Source organism: Dermochelys coriacea, chromosome 8, assembly GCF_009764565.3.
Source record: "Dermochelys coriacea isolate rDerCor1 chromosome 8, rDerCor1.pri.v4, whole genome shotgun sequence".
Classification (NCBI taxonomy): domain Eukaryota; kingdom Metazoa; phylum Chordata; order Testudines; family Dermochelyidae; genus Dermochelys; species Dermochelys coriacea.
In genome coordinates, this window is record NC_050075.1 from 12,167,123 (window position 1) to 12,193,744 (window position 26,622).

Here is a 26,622-nt window from a genome sequence, read left to right on the forward strand (position 1 = left end):
TTAAACAATGCTTTTTACAATGGCAAAGCATCACATTTTCTATGCTAGAACATTTAACTCTTCGTATCATTCTCAGGGGGCAGCCTGGATTTTTCTCTTATGTCTTCCAAGATGGTGTTCAATGTGCCAACAAGTTCATAATAGAGTTCTTGTAACCTATAGGGAGAAGACAAGAGCATGGCTGAAATAATAGCAGATTATGATTTCAGAGCATTCATATGTAATGGAAAATGTGAAGCGCACAGTGAAAAATGTATATGTGGAACTATTGTCTCTTCAACTAATCTGACCTTTCACTATTCATTTAAGAAGATAAAAAGAATGATGAACAATAATTGGATAATCAGTTCTTTGAGGGGGGTTACGTGCATAACAATGAAGAAAGAGTTCTTACTCCATCTCCAAAGAAATCCAAATCTTGCTGTAGTAACAGATGACAAATCAGGTCCCATTATACAGTCAAATTTTCTGCAGGCTTTTTCTGGGTTTTAGCATTATTTCGTGTGTGCATTCTCTTTTCATCCTCCCTAGTACAGGCCTCTTCACTTGCTGGGTACTGAGTATTTCCATTTCCTACTCCTTCCATCCCACACAGGACCACATCATGATAGCTTTCCCATCAATGAAAGAGTAGGGCTGGACATCAGTTCCCTCCAAGATCTCATCATTTATACTGCATGCCTTCACCCTGGGAGGTTACAGTGACATCTGGGGTACTCCTCTCCTTCCTTACACTCTTTCCTGGGGTGGAGGGCAGGGAGCTGGTGGGGGAGCCTGTAAATGTATTGGCCAATGTGTACATGTACTGCTGCCCTCTACTGAATGGAATGTCAAATCTGCTCAAGGGTTTGGGATCGCTTTGTGGCTGTCTCATAAAGAGTGCTACTCAATGATACTCTCATCTCATAGCTTCTCCTTTAGCTCAAGTAGTTTTGGAGCACAAGCTCCTGAATTCCAGGCCCTATGCTCCGTATGTGTGTCGCCAAAAAACATAATACCTGATACCATAATACCATGGCTTTGTTACCAAAGTGCCTTTGCAGAGCTCCCAGACTCAAATATGAAGGACCAAGGTTAGGAACCAAACTCAGATCCCCTGCATGGCAAAGCATTGTGCTTGCATCAGAAGGCATTCTGTTGCAATAACTTAGTACCAGAAAAAGTATCAGCACTCTACAAACTATTTGCATAGAACAGAGAAGCACCATCATCTGCAGCAGACCTCAGAACCTAGAGCAAGAGATCTGCAAATGTGAGGGGAAGGTCAGTGTTACCACAGTACCATTCCATAACACAGCTTTAACCATCCATGGAATATCCAAGACTGTTGGACTTTAGCAACAGCCTATCAAAGCTTCTGTAAACTTTGGCCTGTAAACACTGACAATCAGCTTCAGTTAGGTCAAACGTCTTTAACTGTGCCCTCACATTCAGAGATCTGCAGCTCTTTCACCCAACGAGACTAATCGGTCGCAGACTCTCCAGTTACAATGCCAAAGGGATGGCCTGTATTTAATCCAAAGAAAGAAAACAACAACTCAAATGCACATTTTAAAGATTTCTAGCATCTTGGTCTCTGTTTCTTTACACCTACGTTACCTACCTATAAACTGTGTTATCCTGAAGATCAAGGGATGTCAAATAAAGATCAATAAATGGGACACTGGCACAAAAATCTTCTAAGACCATAGGATCAGAATGATGTAATGTCTTTTTAAAGTCCTCCACCAATTCACTGAAGGTTTTATATTCACTGGTTTTCTAATGTGAAAAAATATCCCAGGAAAACACATTATCAAAATAGAATGGGTTTTTATACAGGGATTTTCGTTCTCCAGGTATCTTAAGGAGCTTTATGAAAGATGATAGCAGTGCAGGGACCGTGGAGACAGATGGAGCCTTAGGCCAGCTATAACTTACCCAGGGCTTTCAACCCTGACCTCCAGTTTTGCCCACCCAGCTTTGCACACAGCCAATTGCTCTGGCAACATGCATGAGGAGTGCCTGGTTTCATGAGCATTAAAAGGGGATATGCAAAACCAGAAGAGGGGCTGGAAATTTGGCCTATAACTTTTGTTTTTAAAATGCAGGGGGTATGTCTACATTGCAGCTTGGAGCAAGCCTCACAGTCCATTTAGACAGGGTAGCATTAGCTCAGCTTGAGCTAGCGCACTAAAAACAGCAGTGTGAATGTTGCCACCCAAGCTCAGGTCACTCACCTGACCCCCCAAGTCTGAGCCCAGGTTGCTCGCCCGAGCCTCTGCCAGTGCAGCAATGAGCACACAGTTATTTGTAGCGTGCTAGCTCAAGCGGAGCTCCCAGCTGCAGTATAGACATACCCAGAGAGAACCTCGGCCAGGGTGCCAAAGTTACTTCTTTTCAGAAGTGTCATAGGAGCTTTGTCTTGCACATCAACACTACCAGATCTGGCAGAGGGGATGGCCGTTCAGGGTCTCATCCAAAGAGATTGTTCCTATAATAGTTTACATCCGCAGTGGATACTGGATGGAACTGAAATCATTAACCTTAAATTAGTCACCCACTAGGGAACTTGAATCAATGACTTTATATCGAAAGGTTAGAGCACCAGCAACTCCTGAGTGTGGTGTTCTGTCCCATCTAGTAGCACCGAGACCACGAGAAATGAGGTCCCAGGTTTGATCCCATCTGCCGATGACCAGGGTCTGTCGGCATTACATTTAAGTTATATCTGATAATAATGAGAATGAGCAGAAGGGATGGCAGGGGGCAGGCAGTCAGATTATTCCAATCATCTACACTGAAGTAGCAGTGTTTACAATTATATTAAATCAGCTTCATTTTCAAAAATTGTCAGAGTAAAAAAAATCAACATTATCCATTACATGAATTTCAAGTTCACAAAAACAGACTTTAGAAAAATGTAATGGGCTGAGTGTTAGACATGGAAAATGATATTTCTGCTTAAAGAACTGGAAGAAAGCTGATTTTGAGTAAGGGCTTGTCTACACTGCCCTACAGTTTGGATTACGGGAATGTGAATAGCAAGGCACACCAGAGTGCTGCACTGTACCTCCCCCGGGGGACACACCACAAACTACAAGGTTCCTAGTTTGCAGAAAAGTAATCCTCTTCAAACAGGACTACACTAATGCAAACTGGGAACCTTCAAGTTCGCATCTGCAGCACTCACATGGGGGGCGGGGTTTACAATGCAGGACTTTGGTATGCACTGCTATTCACATCCCCTGTAGTGCAATCTGTGGGAGAGTGTAGACATAACCTAAGTCATCTTTGAAAGGTGCCTCTGACCCGATTCTAGTGGGTTTCTAAATGGTGCCCATAGACCTTAACAAATCAAAAGAAAAATACTGTTACTGAGGAATAAATGCACAGCACGGAGATACCATTATAATACAAACTGACCTACAGTTAATAACATTGGAACAATTCAGAAATATTTCAGAAAAAAACAGCAGTGAGAAGCCGTTTTGGAAATTATTATTATTTTAAATATTATGGGGAGTTTTCCACTCCGAATTTTTTTTCTTAAATAGAAGATTCAAAATGAAATACGTATATATATATATATATATATATATATATATAGACACACAGACACACAGGCATATGAACTTATAAAAGGATACAGATGAAGATCTAGGGCCTGGCTTATTTCAAAAGGTGAAAAAGCTTAGCAAATTGCTTCTGTGAGATAAATGACTATAAAATCCTATATTGAAGATAACTCTATGCTGTCTTGCATCACTAAACTGTATCTTACATATGTTTGTAATACTTATGCTGTTCAATAAACTTCAAGTAAAAACAATTCAGGGCATCTACCTGCTGGTGCATTAGCAGGTTTACTTCTTCCTGTTGTATTTGTAACATGGCCTGTTTTTTAGCCTGAAGAGCAGCTTGTTTTTCTGCTTTAAGCTCTCGTTCATAATTCTGAGTGGAGTCCTATAAATACCAAAACAGTGTATGTTAAATGGTCTTAACTGGATGACTCGCAATTAATCAGAGACACTTTCGCCTTTAAGTCACTGATCTAAATCCAGCCCAAACTGGAAGCAACAAAGCTGTTACCACCTGCTGAGTTTGGTAGGGTCAGTCTAGCAGATTTCAACCTCACAGTTGGCACCCTTGCTAACGGTTTCACCCAGGATGACCCAGGAACATAGGAATGGCCATAACAAATTGGAGCAGCGGTCCGTCTACGTCAGTATCCTGTTTCCAGCAGGAAACATCTGGCCTGTACCAGATGCTTCAGGGGAAGCTGCAAGAAACCCTACAGTAGGCCATGAATTTAAATGGACACAAATTTGCCCTTCATTCTGTTGCAGTGTGTGGAGCTTCAGGCAAACTTCCCTTATGCTCATATATGGGAGGTGCTGGCAGCTGATAGAACTGGAAGGACAGGAGAGATTTAGCAACTGAGTGAGGATGGAGAGTTTCTGGCTGGCTCCGTTTGTCTCTGCATGACACGGACAAGGGCCAAGAACTGTACAGCTGCCTTTTGTACTTATGCCTAGGACTGACCCTAAATGAGAACAGTGAATTCACTACCATTCTCCCCTGAAGATGCTCCCTTCAGATTTGAGGCAAACTAGCAGGGCTATGTGGGGAAGGTATTTTATTCCCGTGCAGTGGACAGAGGACTTCGGTCTCCAGCAGTGTCAAAAAGCCAGCATTCAAAAGGCGCACACACTAGTTTTCAGATAAATGGCCCTGTAGTTAGAGACACAAAAAGAATAAGGGAAACCCAACTTACCTGGATATTCATAATCACAACTCCAATAGACATATTGAAAAACAAAAAGAAACCCAGCAAGATGAACAGTATTGTGAAGGCTCGGCTGGCACTAAAACCACGTTGGTCTAATTCATCCTGTAAATCCGTCCAGCCATCAACCTGCAAATGTATTGAATCTCTGATCAGTTAGTTCCAAGCTTGTCTCACAGACCAGATTAAATCTCTCTCTCTTTCTCTCTTTTTTAAACTGAATTCAGTTTTCCCCCAGTTGCTTAGAGTTTCAGACTCAGATGCCATATGAAAGCTACAAAATATCCCACTTCTGTCAGCTCAACAAGCTTTCCCCTCTGAATCGTTAATTCCAGAAAAATGAATCTATCCATCAAACTGAATTTTCACAACCATCTGACATTAAATAAAACCCAGGGAACAACTCCCACCACCTTTAATGCTGAGAACAATCACAGTTTAATTAAATGACTTCCCCAACATCCCGACCAAAATCAGAGGTAATGATTACTTACAATAGTTTCTATAACAGGCAGACATAAAATGGAAAGGACAGCAGAAATTACCGTTACTAAACTGAAGAGAGTGAAAAGGGCAGATGCTAGGTTGCCCCAGTTTTTACTGTCTCCGGTTTCAGGGTCTCCGTACAATCCGTAACCCAAAATGGCAAAGATAAACATTAACAGGAACAGCAAGACAAGGACGTAGATCACAGTCTTCACAGTCTGGCCTAGAGCTGCTATCAAACTCTGCAATAGAGAAAACCAAATGTGTGCAGTTTAGAGCAGAGACAAGCAGTTCTAAACAACAGAAAACGCTCGTTTGATTCACATAACGGCACAGAAAGCGGTGTTGGTGATTCGGTAGGTGGCACTCTTCCCTTTGAGCCTGTTCTGAGCCAATCCCCCAGGGTGCTGTGCTGGGGGAGGTGGCCTGTCTCTGTAAAGTGAGGCATTGAAAACATCGAGGTCCTGATCATGTGTGGCCTTACCGGCACAGTTCTTCCTCTTGAACTACAGGAGAGTCCTTTCTACTTGTCAGCAGTAAGGAAGTATTGCCTACAGGTCAGAGCCCAGGACTGGGACTATGGAATTAGGGGTTCTATTCCCAGTTCAGTCACTGACTCCCCGTTACACCTTAGGACAGGGTGTTGTAAATCTTTATTCATTCATGTTTAAATGCTTTGTGGTCTTGGAACGAAAGGCACTATAGAAGTGCCGAGTATTATTCATGATCATCTCAAGAGTCCAGCTGCTGGAAGGTCAAGGTCTCATCATCCCTCCTTCTGAACTGCAACCTTTCATGTTTTCTAGCTAACAGCCATGCAGTCCACAATCCATTTACCATTAATTTTGTTTATTCTACTATTAAGCAGGACAAACATATAAATAAGTGGAAAGATGAAAAATTAAGGAGCTTTGTGGTGTCCTTTAAAACAACCAAGAACACTCAATCAATTCAAAAGGAGCACATTTTAAAAAAACAATTTTTCGTACCTCTTTTAATTACATTATTGGGTACACTGCTGCACAATATTAACAGATTTCAGAGTAGCAGCCTTGTTAGTCTGTATTCACAAAAAGAAAAGGAGTACTTGTGGCACCTTAGAGACTAACAAATTTATTTGAGCATAAGCTTTCGTGAGCTACAGCTCACTTCATCCGATGAAGTAATGCATCCGATGAAGTGAGCTATAGCTGATGAAAGCTTATGCTCAAATAAATTTTTTCGTCTCTAAGGTGCCACAAGTACTCCTTTTCTTTTTGCGAATATTAACAGAGTAATAGACTATGTTCATAAAAGATTAGACACTTTGTAAGAAGAACTTCTGTATTAAATTAGTTGGATAAAAATTACAAGAGCTATCAATCCTCATGCTTCAGTTTAGAGTCTGCTCATGAACTGGGGTCAGGAAGAAATTCCCACCCCCATCACCATTGTATAGTTGACTAGATGCATCCAATACTGTTTGATCAGAGTCAGGGTGTCAGATGAGCCACTGGTCTTTTCCACTATCGTAACCCCTGTGTATTGTACAAGTTAAGAAATCACTGAAAACCAGGGGTTCACTAGGCAGGAACAGCCTGAGAGACAAAACAAATCCTATGAATGACATCAATATGTACACAAGGCGCTCTTAGGGACTGATGTGTACTGATTTGGGAATTCAGCTTAAGTCAGACCATTGGTAATGGATCTCTGCCAAATTGCAAACATTTCTATTAACTCTAGGTTGCAGAAAACTACACACAGCCTCTTGCACCAATGTTATATTACTCCAGACACTGGCTAATGAATGGATTTGATGATTTCCCCTGGTTATGAAAAATGTACTAATGCCAGAGAGTCTCATGCAGTACACTGGTTCAGGGACTATCCATTTATCAGTTCCTTTTTCAGACAATGTTTCAAGCATCTCAAGTTAAAACTCCATAATTTACCCAGTTGATCCGTTGAGGTGGCACTTCCTGTTAAGAGGTTTGTGCAAAGCTAATGTAAAATGTTCTTTCCAATCCCTTATGATTGCCAAATAGTTAATCTTGTTATGATGGATTAAGGATTTCCCCTGCAATCAGGTGGATAGTTCCAGGTTTTCCTAAGCCTTGTCTGCCTAAGAAATATATACTCATGTCAATAATTTAGGAAGCAGTCGCACCCTGGCTAACTCCTCCAGATGTTTCCTTCTGGCACTAGGCATCACCTCCATTTTATGTGGATTGCGTTTCATGCAGCTAGCTTCCATCCAGGTCAGATGTGACAAGATGCTGAACCTTTTTAAGGTGAGAGCAGCATCAACACTAGCCTTTTTCCTTAAAATTTTTGACTGTGGCAGCTCCAACAATGATAGCAATAGTGAGAGAGATAGCATAAACCAGCTACTGGTGTTTTAAATGCTGTGTCAACAGACTACACAGACCTGGAGTTAAGGTCCAAACTTGCTTTTTTTGTGCAGTTTGGCTTTATGGGTAACAAAGAGAAGAACACATCAGAAACCTCAGTCTGAGCTTCCCTGACCTTGGCTTTTCCTAAAGATTCCCTCCAGGATCTCCACTAATTCCCAGTGTCTAGACAGCCACTCCCACTGCTGTTCTACCTGGATGCACCTACCACAATGAGTCAGCAGAACATCAACTGTTTCATATAGGGCTCTAATATTTGCTGACAGAGCCCTGCCATCCTGCTGCAGCCACTGAAAAGCCTCAGCTAGCGCAGAATGCTGCTACTCACCTTTTAAGTAAAGAAGAGCAAACAATATTCTGCATTGCTGGCTCTGCACTAGTTGCTAATTACTCTTGGTTGCAAACTGAAGTGCTGGTCATTATCTATGAAGTCCTAAACGTTGCTCATACACCATACACTATATAAAAGCTAAAAAGGATTCAGTTTTACTTTTTCCTGAGTATGAATCAGAGGAAGAGAATAACTTATTTAAAGCCCAATAAGGTTAAAATAACCTTGGTTTTTTATCTGAGAAAAGTAACACAATATTCAGCTATAAGATACTTTCAAGCAATCTGCAACGTCAAAATGCTTGAAGATATATCTGTATTATAAATAAAAAATCTATATTAAAAGAAAGAGCTTTATTAAGATTGCAAAAGCAAGCCCTCAGAAGTTAGGAAAAGCCAAAGTTAAGATTGCCTGCATAACCTTAATTAGGCCCCATTGTGTATGCATTATGACACAGTTTTAATTACATGACCACATAGTATTTTTTCCATAGGACCCCTGCCTCATTCAGTGCACAGGATGGACCTGCTCTGGCAATGAATCAGGGCTGCGTAGTAAAAGAGGCTGTTGTCTGTAAGACCCCTGCCTTATCTGTTGCACAAGTTGGAAGGTGTGAAGTGAATGAGGCAAAGGATTTCAGGAAGAAAAAGGACGATCTCATAGTTAAGGCAGTTGAATTCTGCCCTGGAAAATTGGATTCTATCCCTGCCTCTGCCACAGACTTTCTGTGGGATACTGAGCAAGTCACTTAAACCAAACTTTTCACAGACGGTCACTTTTAGTGCATCCCGCATTTTCTATGTCAAACATGATACCTGGGATCTGATTTGCAGAAGTGCTGAGCACTCACCGTTGCAACTGGTCAATGGGATGTTGTGCTTTGAACATACAAAGTGCTAGATAATGTTAAATACCATGGAATTTCAGGTCCTAGGTGTCTCAGTTTGGGCTGACAAAATTAGTGGATACTTTTTACCTAATCAGTCTGTGCCTCCGTTCCCCATCTGCACAATGGGGATAACACCACCCCGTCACCTCACAGGGGGTTGTTTGTTTGTGATGCACTCAACATACTGTAGTGATGCGCACCACAGAAAAGCCCATGGCAAAGTCAATAATCCCGTCTTCAGAGCAGGGTTTGAACAGTGTGCAGTAAATAAGGCCAAGGGCCACGCACCCTGAATGAGACAGAGGTCCTGGGGCAAAAATAGGACGTGATGATGTAATTAAAGACTACAGCTCCAATGGTTCCTAGTCTCCTTGACCAGCCAGTCCCAGTCTCCCACCCTGCCTCATCAATCTCAATGTTCCCCCCTCAGCCAAAGGACTCCCAGTCCCTCCCCGCATTTCCTTCACCGGCTCCCAGTTCCTGTCTTCTTACCTAACCAGTCCCAGCCTCCCCTCCCACACAAGCATCCCATTCCAGCCTACCCTCCCCCTCAAGCTCCCTCCCCCATACCAGTTCCACATCCGGGCTCTTTGCCCAGCCATTCCCCATCCCAGTTTCTCTTCCCCACAGTCCCAGTCTCACCAGACTCCTTGGTCTAATCTACTCGTTCCCTCCCCAAATCCTGTTTTGTCCCCTCTTCCTCACTGCCAATGTGCCAGCAGGGGAGGGGGGGAAGGGGTCACTGAGAACACAGGCGAGACAAGCTCCCTGATCTCAATTCCAATGCCCGCCCCACCCTGGTCTGGAGCAGCTGGGAGCAACCATTACAGGAAAAGTCCTTCTGACCCCCTATAGCCCTTGGGCTGGAGCATGTTCAGTCACTCTCTCGGGTAGGGCATGCACAGTCCGGTCACACATAGGACCTGTGAAGGGATGGAGCTTGCTCAGGGAAGATTCTGAGTTTTTAGCGGCTAAAAATCTATGAAATCTCTACTGAGCATGTGCAAAGAAAGTCTTATAATTTGGGCAGAATTTCATGGGCACGGCGAAAGGCTCATCTCTGTCACTAACTATACAGCCCTTGCTCAAACGTATAGGCGCACTAGAGCTTTTCAAAGAACAGGTTGCCAGAGTTTTTTTCACATGAGCAAAACAATGTATTTTCCCTAACCTTGTTCTTGGAAATGGCAGACACATTTTGGCTGAAGTTTTCAAAAATATTTAGCCTGAGGCAGACTCCCAGCATGCAAAATTTCAGCCTGCATGGCTAAAGTTTGGCAAAGTTATACAGTAATCAACTGAAAATGGGGTCTTATAATGCAGTGGTTCTCAACCAGGAATACGCGTACCCATGGGATAAGCAGAGGTCTTCCAGGGGGTACATCAACTCATCTAGATATTTGCCTGGTTTCACAACAGGCTACATAAAAAGCACTAGCAAAGACAGTACAAACTAAAATTTCATACAATGACTTGTTAATACTGCTCTATAGACTATACACTTTAATATAAGTTCAATATTTATATTCCAAATGATTTATTTTATAATTATATAGTAAAAATGAGAATAAGTAATTTTTCAGTAATAGTATGTTGTGACACTTTTGTAGTTTTTTGTCTGATATTGCAAGTAAGTAGTTTTTAAGTGAGGTGTAATTTGGGGGTACACAAGACAAATCAGACTCCTGAAAGGGGTACAGCAGTCTGGAAAGGTTGAGAACCACTGTTATAATGGGCAAAAAGAAAAGGAGTACTTGTGGCACCTTAGAGACTAAAATTTATTTGAGCATAAGCTTTCGTGAGCTACAGCTCACTTCATCGGATGCATTCAGTGGAAAATACGGTGGGGATGCATCCAATGAAGTGAGCTGTAGCTCACGAAAGCTTATGCTCAAATAAATTTGTTAGTCTCTAAGGTGCCACAAGTACTCCTTTTCTTTTTACGGATACAGACTAACACGACTGCTACTCTGAAACCTGTTATAATGGGAAGTATTGGGCAACCTGAATAATAGGCAGTGCGACCAGTCCCATCTATAATTTATTGCAGCTCCCTAGGACTCTTCCCTCCTTCACGTAAACACCACTGCCCTCTACTGGATGGAATGTCACAGCTGCTTAGGTGTGTGAAATCATGTCAACATCTCGTGGCTACAGAACGTAGAAGCTGTATGCCCTTTCTTACAGGAAGGGACACCTTGTAGAGTGCAGCTAACAGACATAAAGCATGACATATTTCAGAAGTCTGGATACAGACATTGCTTCCAAGGTAACCCACACTGGTCACCTTCATCTTTTGTCCACGGAAACGTAGCCACCACCTGAACCCTGTTTGTCCCAAGCACTCAGTGCCTAATTTTATTCTTGTATCTGTGTCTGGGAGTAGGAACAAAAGCCATTTACACCAAAATAATATGACATTTTTACCAAGGTATGTCATGGTGTTCAGCAAATTTGGGTTGTGCGCATGATCCTAAACAACGACAATCACCCATAGCTGAAGGTAACAAGAGAGTCATAAAATGCCGTTGGACACTGCAGTCTAGCAAGTGCCCCTTGTATAGAAGCATCAAATAATTTTCAGTTTCTATGGCACATCCAGAAGTTCCTGTATACTTCCAGAAATCCATAACAGTTCCTCTTTCCTTCTGCTATTAAGATGCAGCCTTGTGCCTCACGGTCTTCCTAAACTGTAAATATTTTTCAGAGTAGCAGCCGTGTTAGTCTGTATTTGTAAAAAGAAAAGGAGTATTTGTGGCACCTTAGAGACTAACAAATTTATTTGAGCATAAGCTTTCGTGAGCTATAGCTCACTTCATCGGATGCATCCCCACCGTATTTTCCGCTGAATGCATCCGATGAAGTGAGCTGTAGCTCACAAAAGCTTATGCTCAAATAAATTTGTTAGTCTCTCAGGTGCCACAAGTACTCCTTTTCTTTTTGTAAATATTTTGAAATTCATCCCAAATACATTTTAAAAAAAAAGCAGAAAAGTTGACTTTTGGAACAACCTGGCATTTAAAAAGTTTATTTTCAAATTGAAATAAGGATAAATAGAGCCTACACGATGACTGGGATCACAGGTAACAGAACTGCTCTGTACGGAATACAGCAAGGAAATTATTTCCTCAAGGTGGAAATGTATTGCCCCAAGGTGTAAGGCAGTGTGTTTTAAAGAGTTTTTTAATTAATAAAGGGATGTGTGCCAAGAATGCGTTATATGTTTGAGTTTTCAGTATTAAATACAGTTTCCTCCGTTAAAGGCTAATATAGACTTCAATTAATTCATTATAATACACATATAGGTACAAACAACCTCCCACCCCTTCAGCAAAGCTCACTGGGGCAGATTGTAGCATATTTGGCAAAGAATGTTTTTTAGCAGAGAGTTTCGGTCCCTAAAATGCCGGATTAGATCAGACCAATTGTCCATTGAGTAACAGCCAGTACCAAATACTTCAGAGGAGGATACAAGAAACACCATGATGGACAATGACAGGATAACCTGTTCATATAGGATCTTTCTAATTGCCTTGGAATAAGAAGTGGCAGGCTTATGCCCTGAAGCATGAGGATTTATACCCCTTATCCATTTTTATCCTATACCCTAGATGTTCTCATCCATAGAAATGCCCACGAGTACAATTTTCAAAAGTACTTAAGAGACTTAGGAACCTAAGTCCCACTGACTTTCAATAAATCTTAGGCTCTTAAGGGAAAGATTTACAAAGGTGTTTAAGCTCCCAAAGTTGCAAATAGGTATCTAGTGGGAGTTTCAAAAGGGCCTAATCTGATTTGGTGCCTAATGCGAGTTAGATGCCCAATTTTACCTTAAATTATTTTACAGTAACTCCTCACGTAACATTGTAAGTATGTTCCTGAAAAATGAAACTTTAAGTGAAATGATGTTAACCTAATCCAATTTTCCCAAAAGATTGAATGTAAACGTGGGGGGTTAGGTTCCAAAGACATTTTTGGAGGGCAGACAAAAGGCATTAGATACTGTACTGTACTATGTTGTGGTTGGGAAGTGCCCCTGCACAACCCGCTGCTGGCAAGGACGCTACGAAGCACCTTCGCAGCAGCAGTGGCAGCTTACCCGGAGAAAAACAGGCACCAAATTTGCCAGGGGATGCTCCAGGCCCGCATCTTCCCTTCCCTGCTCCACTCCAGGCCCACCTCTTCCCACACCCAATCCACCTGTTTGGCAGTGCTTAGGACTTTCTGGGAGGGAGGGGGAGGAGCAGAGATACTGCACTTCCCCACTCCTACCCCCTCCCGCCCCAGCGCTTCACGCTCAGGACTTTCTGGGAGGGAGGGGGAGAAGTGGAGACACAGCGCTTCCCCGCTCCTCCCCCTCCCTCCCAGAAAGTCCTAAGCGCCACCAGACAGCTGTTTGGTGGTGGGGGAAAGCGCTGGGAGGGAGGGGGAGGAGGAGGCAGAGAAGAGGAACTTGTGCAATGCTCCCTTGTAAAGTCACTGCTCTTCCACAGAATCTTACAAGCAGTAGACAGAGCAGGCAGCCAAACGACGTTATAAGGGAGCATTGCACGACTTTAAACGAGCATGTTCCCTAATTCAGCAGTGATGTAACTTTGAAACAACGTTAAGCAGGAGGACATTAAGTGAGGAGTTACCGTATTTTATTTGTTTAAAACTTTGGTAAGGCCTTGGTCTCACTCCTATCCAGCGACAATGAGTTCCGCAAGATAATCATCCACCATTGTTTAAAAAGAAGCTTTTAAAAAATGTAAATGGCTGCTCATTTTGCTGTGTCTCCTTGCTCTAGTATTATCAGAAAGGATAAATAGCAGCACCTGACACATTCATTATTTCACATACCTCAATTTTGTCCCCTCTTCCAGCTACACTGAATAATTAACATATAAAAGTCTGGCAATCATTGAAGTTTACTATCCAAACTAGAGGAAGAAAGGCTCAGAATTGAACATTATAAGAGTCTTATTCCCATAAATGTTCCACTTCTGGTGGGTTACCCTATCAATTAATTACATGCAGAAATGCAGGCTAAGCAGTCACTACCCACATTAACTCCCTACTAAAAAATAAACCTCGAGGGTTGTCCAGAGAAAACTAAGTAAGAAATGGTGTGCTTGAGAGAAAATTGGATTAAATGGATTAAAATAGCATGTGTGACATTTTTAATAGCTATTTTTCCCCATTCATAGCACTGTGGTGACATGAAAAAGTCAAGGAAAATCTCTCCTGAACACGGGAGAAGCAGAAAGCAAATAATGTTCATACTGTGGACTTTATAAAACTAAAAAATATTAAATTGCTTCCGCTCCCCCGACATATTCAAGTAACAACCAACATCATTAGAGAAGGTTTAGCACACACTGTTAACATACAGAGAACACTGCAAATGTTACAGCTACCTCTATGCTACAGCACCAATGATAGCCGCTAAAGGGGTTAGTTCTATTACAACAAAATTCAGTGAAAGTCTAGGGACTAACAAAAATTGCTTGCATTCCATAGGTGATTTTTCTAATTAATTTAGGGCTGAATTGTACTCAGTTCTCATCAAGCTACTTTGGAGTGGGTTCTTTACACAGGTGACTCCCGAATAAGGTGGTCTGTTCAAGCTTCACTGAAGTTCTTCTGACGGTCCTGAATCATTTTTCTATCCCACTCCCTCAGCAGCGAAGCAGAGGAGCGCATCTTAAGCTGGGAAGTTTATACAAACACAGGCTGTCTCCTTTGTAAGCAGCCACAATCGCTTCAGACTCCTGCCTGATTCATTTGGTGGTGCCACAATCCTGCCTTTACTTCCACTACAATGTTACAGGCATTGGATTAGCATGTCACTGAGACCTAGGCTAGCTCTACGCTGCAGAGCCCAGGCCAGCAGAGTCCCCAATGTAGATGCAGCATGCACCAACAGAAGGAATTTTCCTGTGAGTGTAGGAAGGTCACCATCCCCAAATGATGTTAGTTATGTTTACACACACACACTTCTGTCGCCATAGCTGTGTTTGTTGGTCAGAGGGTATTGGTTTTTCACACCCCTGACTGACACAGCTATGCAGGTATACATTTTAACTAGAGACCAAGCGCTACTCGACACCTAAAGTTGCATCAATTTACTTAAACTAGTGCGACTTTGTGTGCAGATGCTCTCTCATCCATTTATCCTGCCTTTGTTCAATAATGAGTGCAGTGATCCTTTTAGCATCCTATGGAATGCTGTCAGAAGGCTGCAGAGCCTCTGCTGAAAACTCCACTAAATTTAAGAGGAGGGGGGATAATTATAAATCACAATGACCCATAATACTGGATTGGACTCCTTATGGAGCAACATCACCCACTCCCTGAGCATGCTGCCCTAAGCATTGCCCGCCACTCCAAGCAATGAAGTCTTGTCTACGCTAAGAAAATTACCTGGTTTTGACAACAGGTACCAGCAATGGCTGCAGCTCAGCTGGTACAGAATACAGTTTAGTTTCAAGAGTCGCCCAGGATAATTCATGTTCAGCGCATTTCAGAAATTAGGATTAAAAAGCAACCTAGGATAAATAACGGAACCTAGGCCTTCTGCATGATGGACCGCTCTTCCTATGCTGTGCCCTCATCAGTTATTTATGGTGAATGTGATCCAAAGAGCAACAAAAAAGTTGGAAAACAAAAACCTTAAGTCAAAAGAAAGGAGAGTGAACATAACAATGGACATACCGGGTCAAACCAAAGGTCCAGCTAGCCCAATATCCTGTCTTCCAACAGCGGCCAATGCCAGATTCCCCAGAGGGAATGAACAGAACAGGTAATCATCAAGTGATCCATCCTCGTTGCCCATTCCCAGCTTCTGGCAAACAGAGGCTAGGGACACAATCCCTGCCAATCCTGGCTAATAGCCATTGATGGACCTATCCTTCATGAACTTATCTAGTTCTTTTTTTTTTAAAACCCTGTTAGTGTCTTGGCCTTCACCACATCCTCTGGCAAGGAGTTCCACAGGTTGACTCTGCGTTGTGTGAAAAAATACTTCATTTTGTTTGTTTTAAAACTGCTGCCTATTAATTTCATTTGGTGGCCCCTAGTTCTTGTGTTATGAGTAAATAACAGTTCCTTATTTACTTTCTCCACACCAGTCATGATTTTATAGACCTCCCTCATATCCCCCCTTAGTCGTCTCTTTTTCAAGCTGAAAAGTCCCAGTCTTATTAATCTCTCCTCATATGGCAGCCATTCCATGCTCCTAATCATTTTTGTTGCCCTTTTCTGAACCTTTTCAAAGTCCAATATATCTTTTTTGAGAAGGGGAGACCACATCTGCACACAGTATTCAAGATGTGGGCATACCATGGATTTATATAAAGGCAATATGATATTTTCTGTATTATTATTTATCCCTTTCTTAATGATTCCCAACATTCTGTTTGCTTTTTTGACTGCCGCTGCACATTGAGTAGATGTTTTCAGAGAACTATCCACAATGACTCCACGATCTCTTTCTTGAGTGGGAACAGCTAATTTAGACCCCGTCATTTTATATGTACAGTTGGGATTATGTTTTCCAATGTGCATCATCTTGCATTTATCAACATTGAATTTCATCTGCCATTTTGTCGCCCAGTCACCCAGTTTTGTGAGATCCTTTTGTAGCTCTTCGCAGTCTGCCTGGATCTTGAGTAGTTTTGTATCATCTGCAAATTTTGCTACCTCACTGTTTACCCCTGTTTCCAGATCATTTATTAATATATTGAATAGGATTGGTCCCAGTATAGACCCCTGGGACACACCACTATTTAGCTCTCTCCATTCTGAAAACTGACCATTTGTTCCTACCCTTTGTTTCCTATCTTTTAACCAGTTACCGATTCATGAGAGAACCTTCCCTCTTATCCCATGACTGCTTACAAGTGTCATTGTAATGGCCTGGATATAAAAATCAGAAGTGTATTTCCACTGTAACTATAGATAATCAATTTACCCTCATGCCTTTGCTGTAGGAGATAAGCTTCAGAATCTTGAGTGCCTGGAAACCATTAATTATATTCCATGTCCTGTACTGTTTGACGTCATATTTGTCAATGATATATGGGAGGTAAGCAATGAGAAGTATGATAACATCAAACAGGTTATAGCCACTCTTCCAGTAATTCAAGGGATCCACATAAAACTTCAGCAAAATCTCGGTGGTGTAGATGGATATAATAATCAGATCAGCCAGCTGAAAAGAAAACAATACGAGTCTAGAACATGTCGTTGCGAGGGGAGGGCTTTGATTACAGAAGTAAAGAGCCTTCAGTTGGTCCTGTTATACCCTGAATTAGATTCACCACCAGCTCTACCCTACTCTGAGATACACAGGGATGCAAATAGTCAGGCATTTAGTTCTTCCTGCCATCACAAGGCTGCTCCTTAAAGGGCATCTGCTTGTGTTTCATCCAGTCTCATTTAAATGTCCTAAAATAACATGGATCCACATTCTTGGGAAATCTGGATGCATCTCACTGTTAGGGAGTTTTGCCTAACAGTTTAAATTTCACCCCAATATTCCTAGTTACACTGCCATATTCCACCCAAAATAATTCTTGATTGTATTGCCATGTACCACCCTGCAGAATTCCTCTCCCTCCTTGGTGTTTTCACTCTTCAAATACGCAGAACACACTAGAAACTGGACATTTACCACAGTTAAATTTACCATTCCAAGTGCAGGGAATACCATAAATACCACAGGGCAGTAAATACCACTTTTATAATGGCACCCAATGTATTTGTGGACCATTATGCACCCTCCTCTTCTGAGTCAATTCTTAAGATAGTTCTTGCTTATCTAAACAATTGGGTTGGCTAACAGGACCCAGAGCAATACTTACTTGAAATGCTAATAGTGCTAATACACTATTAAAACTGACAGAATAAAATAGGTCTCACCCAGGGAAATTGTCTTATCTACTGCACCTACTGCCTCATGCAGTGGGCCAGGGTGAGCCAGTCAAACTTGATAACATAACTCCACCTCACACTGTAGGAATGCCATCAAGAGTGCAAACTGATCTTGAAGAGGGATGAAGATGTTTATTTAATGGAGTCAGGCAAATGCCAAATATGTCATTAATCATAAAACATTTTTATCTGCTATTGAGAGTTGTATTATCCCTTCACAGGATTTTGTACAAATGGGGAATCTGAGGCATAGGGCAGTTGTGTTTTGGCCCACATCAGTGGCAGAGCCAAGGACAGAACCTGAAGTCTCCTGATACCTCATCTCCTGTTCCAGCCTCTAGACGATGAATCCTCCTTTCCCTGAGCAGAGTCTTTTTCTGGAAGTAGAGTTTTCTAAAACTTTCCAAGATGTGAATGGACTTCTTGACATTAGCCAGACCTGTCTTTTGGTTTCCACATGACTAGGATATGTTATAAAGACTCAGAGATTTGTGTACAGTAGCTGACTTGTATAAGACAAGACAATCAAGGTGTGCGTGGGAGATAAGTATTTTTCAGTATGAAAACTAAATATTTAATATGAGCTCAAGTTAGTGGTGTTAACATTTTAATGTTTAAAAAAATACTGGCAACAACTAAAAGGACACCATCGGGACATTTAAAAAAATAATTCAGTATTAATAAATGGTTCTGAAGCTTGACACTGAACTGGGTTTTCTTGCTCTGGCCCCATCCCCAGTATAGAGCCACACTAGGGTTACTCACCAGGGCAGAGCCACACCCATCAAAGTGTAATTGTAGGGTTAGTCACTGGGACTGAGCTTCAACCACTGTGTTTATTCATTTATTTAATTTTAGAAAATAAAATAAAATAAAATTGACTTTTTTATTTAAACCTTTGGGGGCAGAGCCTCAGACCTGAGTAATGCCCTGGGTGTCACTCCAGCAGCACAAAGGAGACACAAAGCTGCCTGATGTAGTCAAATGCCCCAGTGGTACAAAACCAGGACAGCCAGCTTTATGCCATTATGGGCATAAAGACATTCTGCGGCAGTCCAGGGACAAGAATGGGGTAAGGCCAGAGAACAATCCAGCAACCCTGAGGTAGGGGAATAGTGAGGAGGGGCCAGTTCCAGCTGGCATCAATTAGAGCACCTCTGTGTTGTTGCTTTACAGTTAATCTTTCTACGATAAGACCATAAGAACGGCCATATTGGGTCAGACAAAAGGTCCATCCAGCCCAGTATCCTGTCTATCAACAGTGGCCAATGCCAGGTGCCCCAGAGGGAGTGAACCTAACAGGTAATGGTCGAGTGATCTCTTTCCTGCCATCCATCTCCACCCTCTGACAAACAGAGGCTAGGGACACCGTTCCTTACCCATCCTGGCTAAGAGCCATTAATGGACTTAACCTCCATGAATTTATCTAGTTCTCTTTTAAACCCTGTTATAGTCCTAGCCTTCACAACCTCCTCAGGCAAGGAGTTCCACAGGTTGATGGTGCGCTGAGTGAAGAAAAACTCCCTTTTATTTGTTTTAAACCTGCTACCCATTAATTTCATTTGGTGGCCCCTAGTTCTTATATTATGGGAACAAGTAAATAACTTTTCCTTATTTTCTTCCTCCACACCACTTATGATTTTATATACCTCTATCATATCCCCACTTAATCTCCTCTTTTCCAAGCTGAAAAGTTTTAGCCTCTTTAATCTCTCCTCATGTGGGACCCGTTCCAAACCCCAAATCATTTTAGTTGCCCTTTTCTGAACCTTTTCTAATGCCAGTATATCTTTTTTGAGATGAGGGGACCACATCTGTATGCAGTATTCAAGATGTGAGCGTACCATAGATTTACATAAGGGCAGTAAGATATTCTCCATCTTATTCTCTATCCCTTTTTAATGCTTCCTTACATCCCATTTGCTTTTTTGACTGCCGCTGCACACTGCATGGACATCTTCAGAGAACTATCCACGATGACTCCAAGATCTTTCTCCTGATTAGTTGTAGCTAAATTAGCCCCCATCGTATTGTATGTATAGTTGGGGTTATTTTTTCCCCAATGTGCATTACTTTATATTTATCCACATTAAATTTCATTTGCCATTTTGTTGCCCAATCACTTAGTTTTGTGAGATCTTTTTGAGGTTCTTCACAGTCTGCTTTGGTCTTAACTATCTTGAGCAGTTTACTATCATCTGCAAACTTTGCCACCTCACTGTTTACCCCTTTCTCCAGATCATTTATGAATAAATGAAATAGGATTGGTCCTAGGACTGACCCTTGTGGAACACCACTAGTTACCCCTCTCCCTTCTGAAAATTTACCATTTATTCCTACCCTTTGTTCCCTGCCTATTAACCAATTCTCAGTCCATCAAAGGATCTTCCCTCTTATCCCATGACAACTTAATTTACATAAGAGCCTTTGGTGAGGGACCTTGTCAAAGGCTTTCTGGAAATCTAAGTATACTATGTCCACTGGATCCCCCTTGTCCACATGTTTGTTGACCCCCTCAAAGAACTCTAATAGATTAGTAAGACATGATCTCCCTTTACAGAAACCATGATGACATTTGCACAACAATTTACATTCTGCTATGTGTCTGACAATTTTATTCTTTACTATTGTTTCAACTAATTTGCCCGGTACTGACGTTAGACTTACCGGTCTGTAATTGCCAGGATCACCTCTAGAGCCCTTCTTAAATATTGGCCTTACATTAACTATCTTCCAGTCATTGAGTACAATAGCTGATTTAAAGGACAGGTTACAAACCATAGTTAATAGTTCTGCAATTTCACATTTGAATTCTTTCAGAAGTCTTGGGTGAAAGCCATCTGGTCCCTGTGACTTGTTACTGTTAAGTTTCTCAGTTAATTCCAAAACCTCCTCTAGTTGCACTTCAATCTGTGACAATTCCTCAGATTTGTCACCTACAAAAGATGAGTCAGTTTTGGGAATCTCCCTAACATCCTCAGCCATGAAGACTGAAGCAAAGAATTCATTTAGTTTCTCTGCGATTACTTTATCATCTTTAAGTGCTTCTTTTGTATCTCGATCGTCCAGGGGACCCACTGATTGTTTAGCAGGCTTCCTGCTTCTGATGTACTTAAAAAACATTTTGTTATTACCTTCTGAGTTTTTGGCTAGCTATTCTTCAAACTCCTTTTTGGCTTTTCTTATTACATTTTTACATTTAATTTGGCAGTGTTTATGCTCCTTTCTATTTATCTCACTAGGATTTGTCTTCTACTTTTTAAAAGATGCCTTTTTAGCTCTCACTGCTTCTTTTATATGGCTGTTAAGCCACTGTGGCTCTTTCTTTAGTTCTTTCACTGTGTTTTTTAATTTGGGGTATACATTTAAGTTGAGGCTCTATTATGGTGTCTTCAAGGATGAAAGTAATTTAAAGGGCTTACCGGTAGGGAGGAGTCCTGAGCAGGGGCATGGCCTCAACCGGAAGAGGCGGCGCCTTTAAATCAGGATTTAAAGGGCCCAGAGCTCCGCGGTGGCCAGAGCTCCAGGCCCTTTAAAGCACTGTCCGAGCCCCGCTGCTGGAGCACCAGCGGTAATTTAAAGGGCCGGGGCTCCCTGCAATGGCTGGAGCCCCGGCCCTTTAAATCACCACTAGGGAAGCTGGTCAGGTCCGGCACGGCGTACCATACCAGCTTACTTTCACTTCTGGGTGTCTTTGAAAAGTGTCCATGCAGCTTGCAGGGATTTCACTCTAGTCACTGTACCTTTTAATTTCTGTTTAACTAACCTCCTCATTTTTGCATAGTTCTCCTTTCTGAAATTAAATGCCATAGCGTTGGGCTGTTGAGGTGTTCTTCCCACCACAGGAATGTTAAATGTTGTTATATTATTCTCACTATTTCCAAGTGGTCCTGTTATAGTTACCTCTTGGACCAGATCCTGCTCTCCACTCAGGACTAGATCAAGGATTGCCTCTGCCCTTGTGGGTTCCTGTATCAGCTGCTCCAAGAAGCAGTCATTTAAAGTATTGAGAAATTTTGTCTCTGCATTTCGTCCTGAGGTGACTTGTACCCAGTCAATATGGGAATAATTGAAATCCCTCACTATTATTGAGTTCTTTATTTTGATAGCCTCTCTAATCTCCTTTAGCATTTCATGGTCACTATCACTGTCCTGGTCAAATAGTCAATAATAGATCCCTACTAATATATTCTATTAGAGCATAGAATTACTATCCATTCAGATTCTATGGAACATGTGGATTCATTTAAGATTTTTATTTCATTTGATTCTACTTTTTCTTTCACACATAGTGCCACTCCCCCCCGCACGACCTGTTCTGTCCTTCTGATATATTTTGTCCCCCGGAATGATTGTGTCCCATTGATTGTCCTCACTCCATCAGGTTTCTGTGATGCCTATTATATTAATATCCTCCTTTAACACGAGGCACTCTAATTTCACCCATCTTATTATTTAGACTTCTAGCATTTATGTACAAGCACTTTAAAAACCTGTCACTGTTTATTTGTCTGCCCTTTTCTGATGTGTCAGATTCTTTATGTGAATGTTTCTCATCTGATCTGGCCCATACTTTATCCTCTTCCATCCTCTCCTCCTGACTGAAACCTAGAGAATCTCTATCAATAGACTCTCCTCTAAGAGAAGTCTCTGTCCGATCCACATGCACCTATGCAGCAAATCGGCTTTCTCCCAATCTCTTAGTTTAAAAACTGCTCTGCAACCTTTTTAATGCTAAGTGCCAGCAGTTGGGATCCACTTTGGTTTAGGTGGAGCCCATCCTTCCTGTACAGGCTCCCCCATCCCAAAAGTTTCCCCAGTTCCTAATAAATCTAAACCCCTGCTCTCTACACCATTGTCTCATCCATGCATTGAGACTCTGAAGCTCTGCCTGCCTACCTGGCCCTGCACATGGAACTAGAAGCGTTTCTGAGAATGCCACCATAGAGGTCCTGGATTTCAGTTTCTTTCCTAGCAGCCTAAATTTGGCCTCCAGGATGCGTCTCCTACCCTTCCCTATGTCAATGGTACCTACATGTACTACGACCACCAGATCGTCCCAGCACTACACATAAGTCTACCTCGATGCCTCGAGAGATCCGCAACCTTCGCACCAGGCAGGCAAGTCATCATACGGTTCTCCCAGTCATCACAAACTCAGCTATGTTTCTAATAATCGAATCTCCCATTACTAACACCTGCCTTTTCCTAATGACTGGAGTTCCCTCCCCCGGAGAGGTAACCTCAGTGTGAGAGGATACCCCATCATCATCTGGAAGGAGGGTCACAACTATGGGAAGGTTTCCCTCTGTTCCCATTGACTGTTCTCCTTCTCTGGGCCTTTCATCCTCCTTAACAGCACAGGGGCTGTCTGACCGGTGGGACAAATCTACAGTGTCCCGGAAGGCCTCATCAACATACCTTTTTGCCTCCCTTAGCTCCTCCAGTTCCGCCACCTTGGCCTCCAAAGCCTGTACACAGTCTCTGAGGGCCAGGAGCTCCTTGCACCGAATGCACACATATGCCACCCCCCACAGGGCAGTTAATCATACACGCTACACAGAGTACAATAAACAGGATAGCCCCCATTCTTCTGCTGGGCTTCTGCCTGCATTTTCTCTTCCAGCTACTTAGGTTAAAGATAGGGTTTTTGTTTAAATCAAGAAGTTTTGATTATAGTTTAAAGGTTTTAAAGAATAGTAAGTGTACCTCGCCCCCTTCCCACTGCCCTTCCAAACTCCCTCTCGAAATTCCCTGTTAGCGGTCTCTGTTCGTAATGCTCCCTGCTTTATAAAGCCTTGGCCTTCTTGATAGCCCCACCTCCTGACTAAGGCTCAGCCAATGAACAGAGGCTTCTAGATTTCAAACCTTGTTTAGAAGCTCACAGCTTCCAACTGCTGGCCAGAGCACAAGGTCCTTCAAACAAACCAACCAAACAGACAGACAAACACAAGCTCAGCACACAGCAAGTAACCCCCAAACACAAACACACACTATAGACAGCCACTTACCCCAATGGTCCCATATTTGCTCCTCCTTCACCTGGAAAACTCCCTCTCGAAACTCCCTGGTAGCAGTCCCTGTTTGCAAACTCCCTGGTCGCTTCTTACAGTGCACCTTGGACCAGATCCACAGCTGATACAAACTGGAGTCGATGGAGCTACATCAGTTTACATCAGCTAAGGATCTGGCCCAATGTCTGCCGATACTGGTGTGCTTTGCACATGGAAAAGTGGACACATATTAGTTTCTGTATTGCAGGTTCCCATTTTTGTTTCACTTTACTACTCAATTATTCATGGATAGAAAAAAAAAAACCACACTTTAAAAACTTTCTACATCTTCAGCAGATGCTAGTGAAATGAAAGGAGAACTTACCACCCATTTTATTGCCCTGCTCCTTACCTCCAGATATACATAAGAATTAAGCTGAATGGCATAATTAGTCTCCATAGCCAAGAACAGCGCATTGAGTGAGATGATGCTTATCATGACTGTGTTGAGCATGGGATTCTGCAGCAATCTGCGTATATATGCACAAAATTCAGTGTCCCACCTCCTATCAAACAATTGAAGGGACAAAAAAATACGGTAAATTCTAGGACCATTTGGAGTCTGGCAAATGACAGGCCAATTCTCCTTCCCAGTGACTTCAAAGAGAGTAAGGTCAGGCACAAGGTGGATTTCTCCCCCTCCCCTTTAGACATTAACTAATACCGATTACAAATGGAATTAGCAAAGAATACAGCCCTTTGCCTTCAGGGGTAGTTAATCATTGTGAAATCTATACTGAGTTAAAAATAGATTTGCATGTTCGGTAGTAAATTCTTATTTTAATCCAGAATCATGGAGAAGCTCTCTGTATTTTTCAGAAACTTCCAAGACAACAAAGGAATTCCCATTCTTTTTTCCAGGATACCCAGATGAGCAGATGCCCGGTTTAATTAGCAATCAATTTAAAGGCACTAAGCCAAAAATTAACAAATTTATTAGAGCATAAGCTTTCGTGAGCTACAGCTCACTGCATCCGATGAAGTGAGCTGTAGCTCACGAAAGCTTATGCTCTAATAAATTTGTTAGTCTCTAAGGTGCCACAAGTACTCCTTTTCTTTTGCGAATACAGACTAACACGGCTGCTACTCTGAAATAAGGCAAAAATTGTTTGGTATTTAATTTAAATGCATGTTTAAGAACAGTCTCCCTCATTAAACTCTTATTGAAATAATCACCAAGATTTAATCAACAGAAAGCAAAAATCCTTTGCCTTCAATGTAATACAAAAAGAAATAATGGTCAAATTCATCCCTTGGTAGCGCCAGCCAGTGACAGTAGAGTTATATGGAGGATGAATTTGACTCATCGTAACTTCTTTGAAGATCAAAAATTAAATACATTTTTAAAAGGACTTGGTCAAGTACTTACCTGAATCGCCAGAACAGAGTGTGTTTCATGTCAGCATCAGACGAGGATTTAAAATGTTCAACAACCAAGTTTGACACAAGTCGTCTCTGATTAAAAGATTCTGTAGGCTCCATACTCACACTTTCGGATTATTTAGTTTAAGAGATCAGGTGGGCATTATGTATTCCCTTAAGTAACTCAGATTGCACAAGGCCACGCACAGAGAACAGAAATACTCTATATAGAAAAGAATGGAATTTTCTATTTGACATCATCACTTTATGAGGTCACTTCCAGGCATAAAAATGATACGTCAGCAATTGAAACAAAGTGCTGGACCAATGAAAACTCTTATGAGGAGTCAGTAAGGCAAGAAGGCAATAAACGTTCACTGCTGTGAAAATATAACGCAACATTGGGTTAACATTGCCCAGCATCTTAGGCACAAAATGGGAGAGGGATTGTTTAAAAGTACATACAAATCTAATATTAATAGAAAGTCTTTAATTCAGTGTAAGTTTTTGTTTGATTTTAAAGATATTTCTCTAGGGCCAGATTAAGCCATAGGCACTATAGCCCTATGCCTAGGAATCTGGATCCTGAAGCCAGATGATTACTACATCAAAACCACAGCTTTCATTAGTAAGTTTCTAGTCCAAAAGAAAAGTTTGAAAAGTGTGGCCCAGATGTAACTAATTGAGTGCCTGAGTCTGCAGATGGCCTGAAAGGTGTGAACTTTCCCATGCATCTCAATGGAATGTTAACGCCAAGATGTGCCACTCGGTAAGACCCAGCCAACACCACCCCAGCAGAGGACTGTGTGTGAGGCAGGAAGAGAAGAGTGCAGTGAATCCAGTCACCCATTCAACCAGATACATGGAGGGGGGACTGCTGCCACCTCTTCCTCTCTGAATGAGGGAATGTTGATGCTGCCCCCGAGGCGAAAGAAGGGGCCTCATGCTGCTGGCCCAGCCTGCCGAGGAGGGGGCCCACCTGCCACACATGGCACAGGGGCATGACCATAAGGATGGAGTCACAAAAGTCACAATGTGTCTACGGCCCTGGATTGCTGTAATCCAGCCCTGCATTTCCCTATCATGTTTCCAATTTAATCATCACATCCCCACACTGGTGCAGGAGGACCAGGGCATAAAACTGATTAGACACAAAAGTGAAATTAACTAATCCTGTTTCACTGTCTCACCAGGGAGAAAAGCAAACAGCTAGCATAAATAAGGGAAAGAAAATGCGGTTTTTAAAAATTCTTTATGCTTTAATATTCTAAAACAATGTGAGCACGTCAGTCAAGTAATTTTGCTCTTCATTCTGTTTTAATTTATATTTCAGCCTGGCAAAATCCTCTTAAAAACTGCAGACATTTGCACAATGAGGTGAAATTACATTCATTTTTAATATTTATGCTTTGTGATGAGCTAAC

At 42.0% G+C, this 26,622-nt stretch overlaps 1 protein-coding gene across 1 annotated transcript; it reads right to left on the reverse strand.

Moving 5' to 3' along the window:
- On the reverse strand, positions 1–25,318 carry CATSPER3 (cation channel sperm associated 3). Its single transcript, XM_043490751.1, has 8 exons — positions 25,206–25,318; positions 24,189–24,480; positions 16,822–17,061; positions 5,314–5,496; positions 4,757–4,897; positions 3,826–3,945; positions 1,604–1,761; positions 1–156 (listed from the first exon to the last, which is right to left on the reverse strand). Exons 1-8 carry the CDS (start codon positions 25,316–25,318, stop codon positions 54–56), a joined length of 1,350 nt encoding a protein of 449 aa, XP_043346686.1. The 3' UTR covers positions 1–53.
- Positions 25,319–26,622: the final 1,304 nt, after the last annotated feature.

Excerpts from the sequence above, each read along its gene's own strand:
- CATSPER3 (XM_043490751.1), bottom strand. The coding sequence starts at position 25,318 with ATGGAGCCTACAGAATCTTTTAATCAGAGACGACTTGTGTCAAACTTG. Across the intron at positions 1,762-3,825 it reads ACCTGCTAATGCACCAGCAG|AAAACCAGTGAATATAAAAC; the intron begins GTAGATGCCCTG and ends TTTTCACATTAG. Across the intron at positions 157-1,603 it reads CAGGATAACACAGTTTATAG|GTTACAAGAACTCTATTATG; the intron begins GTAGGTAACGTA and ends TTCTCCCTATAG.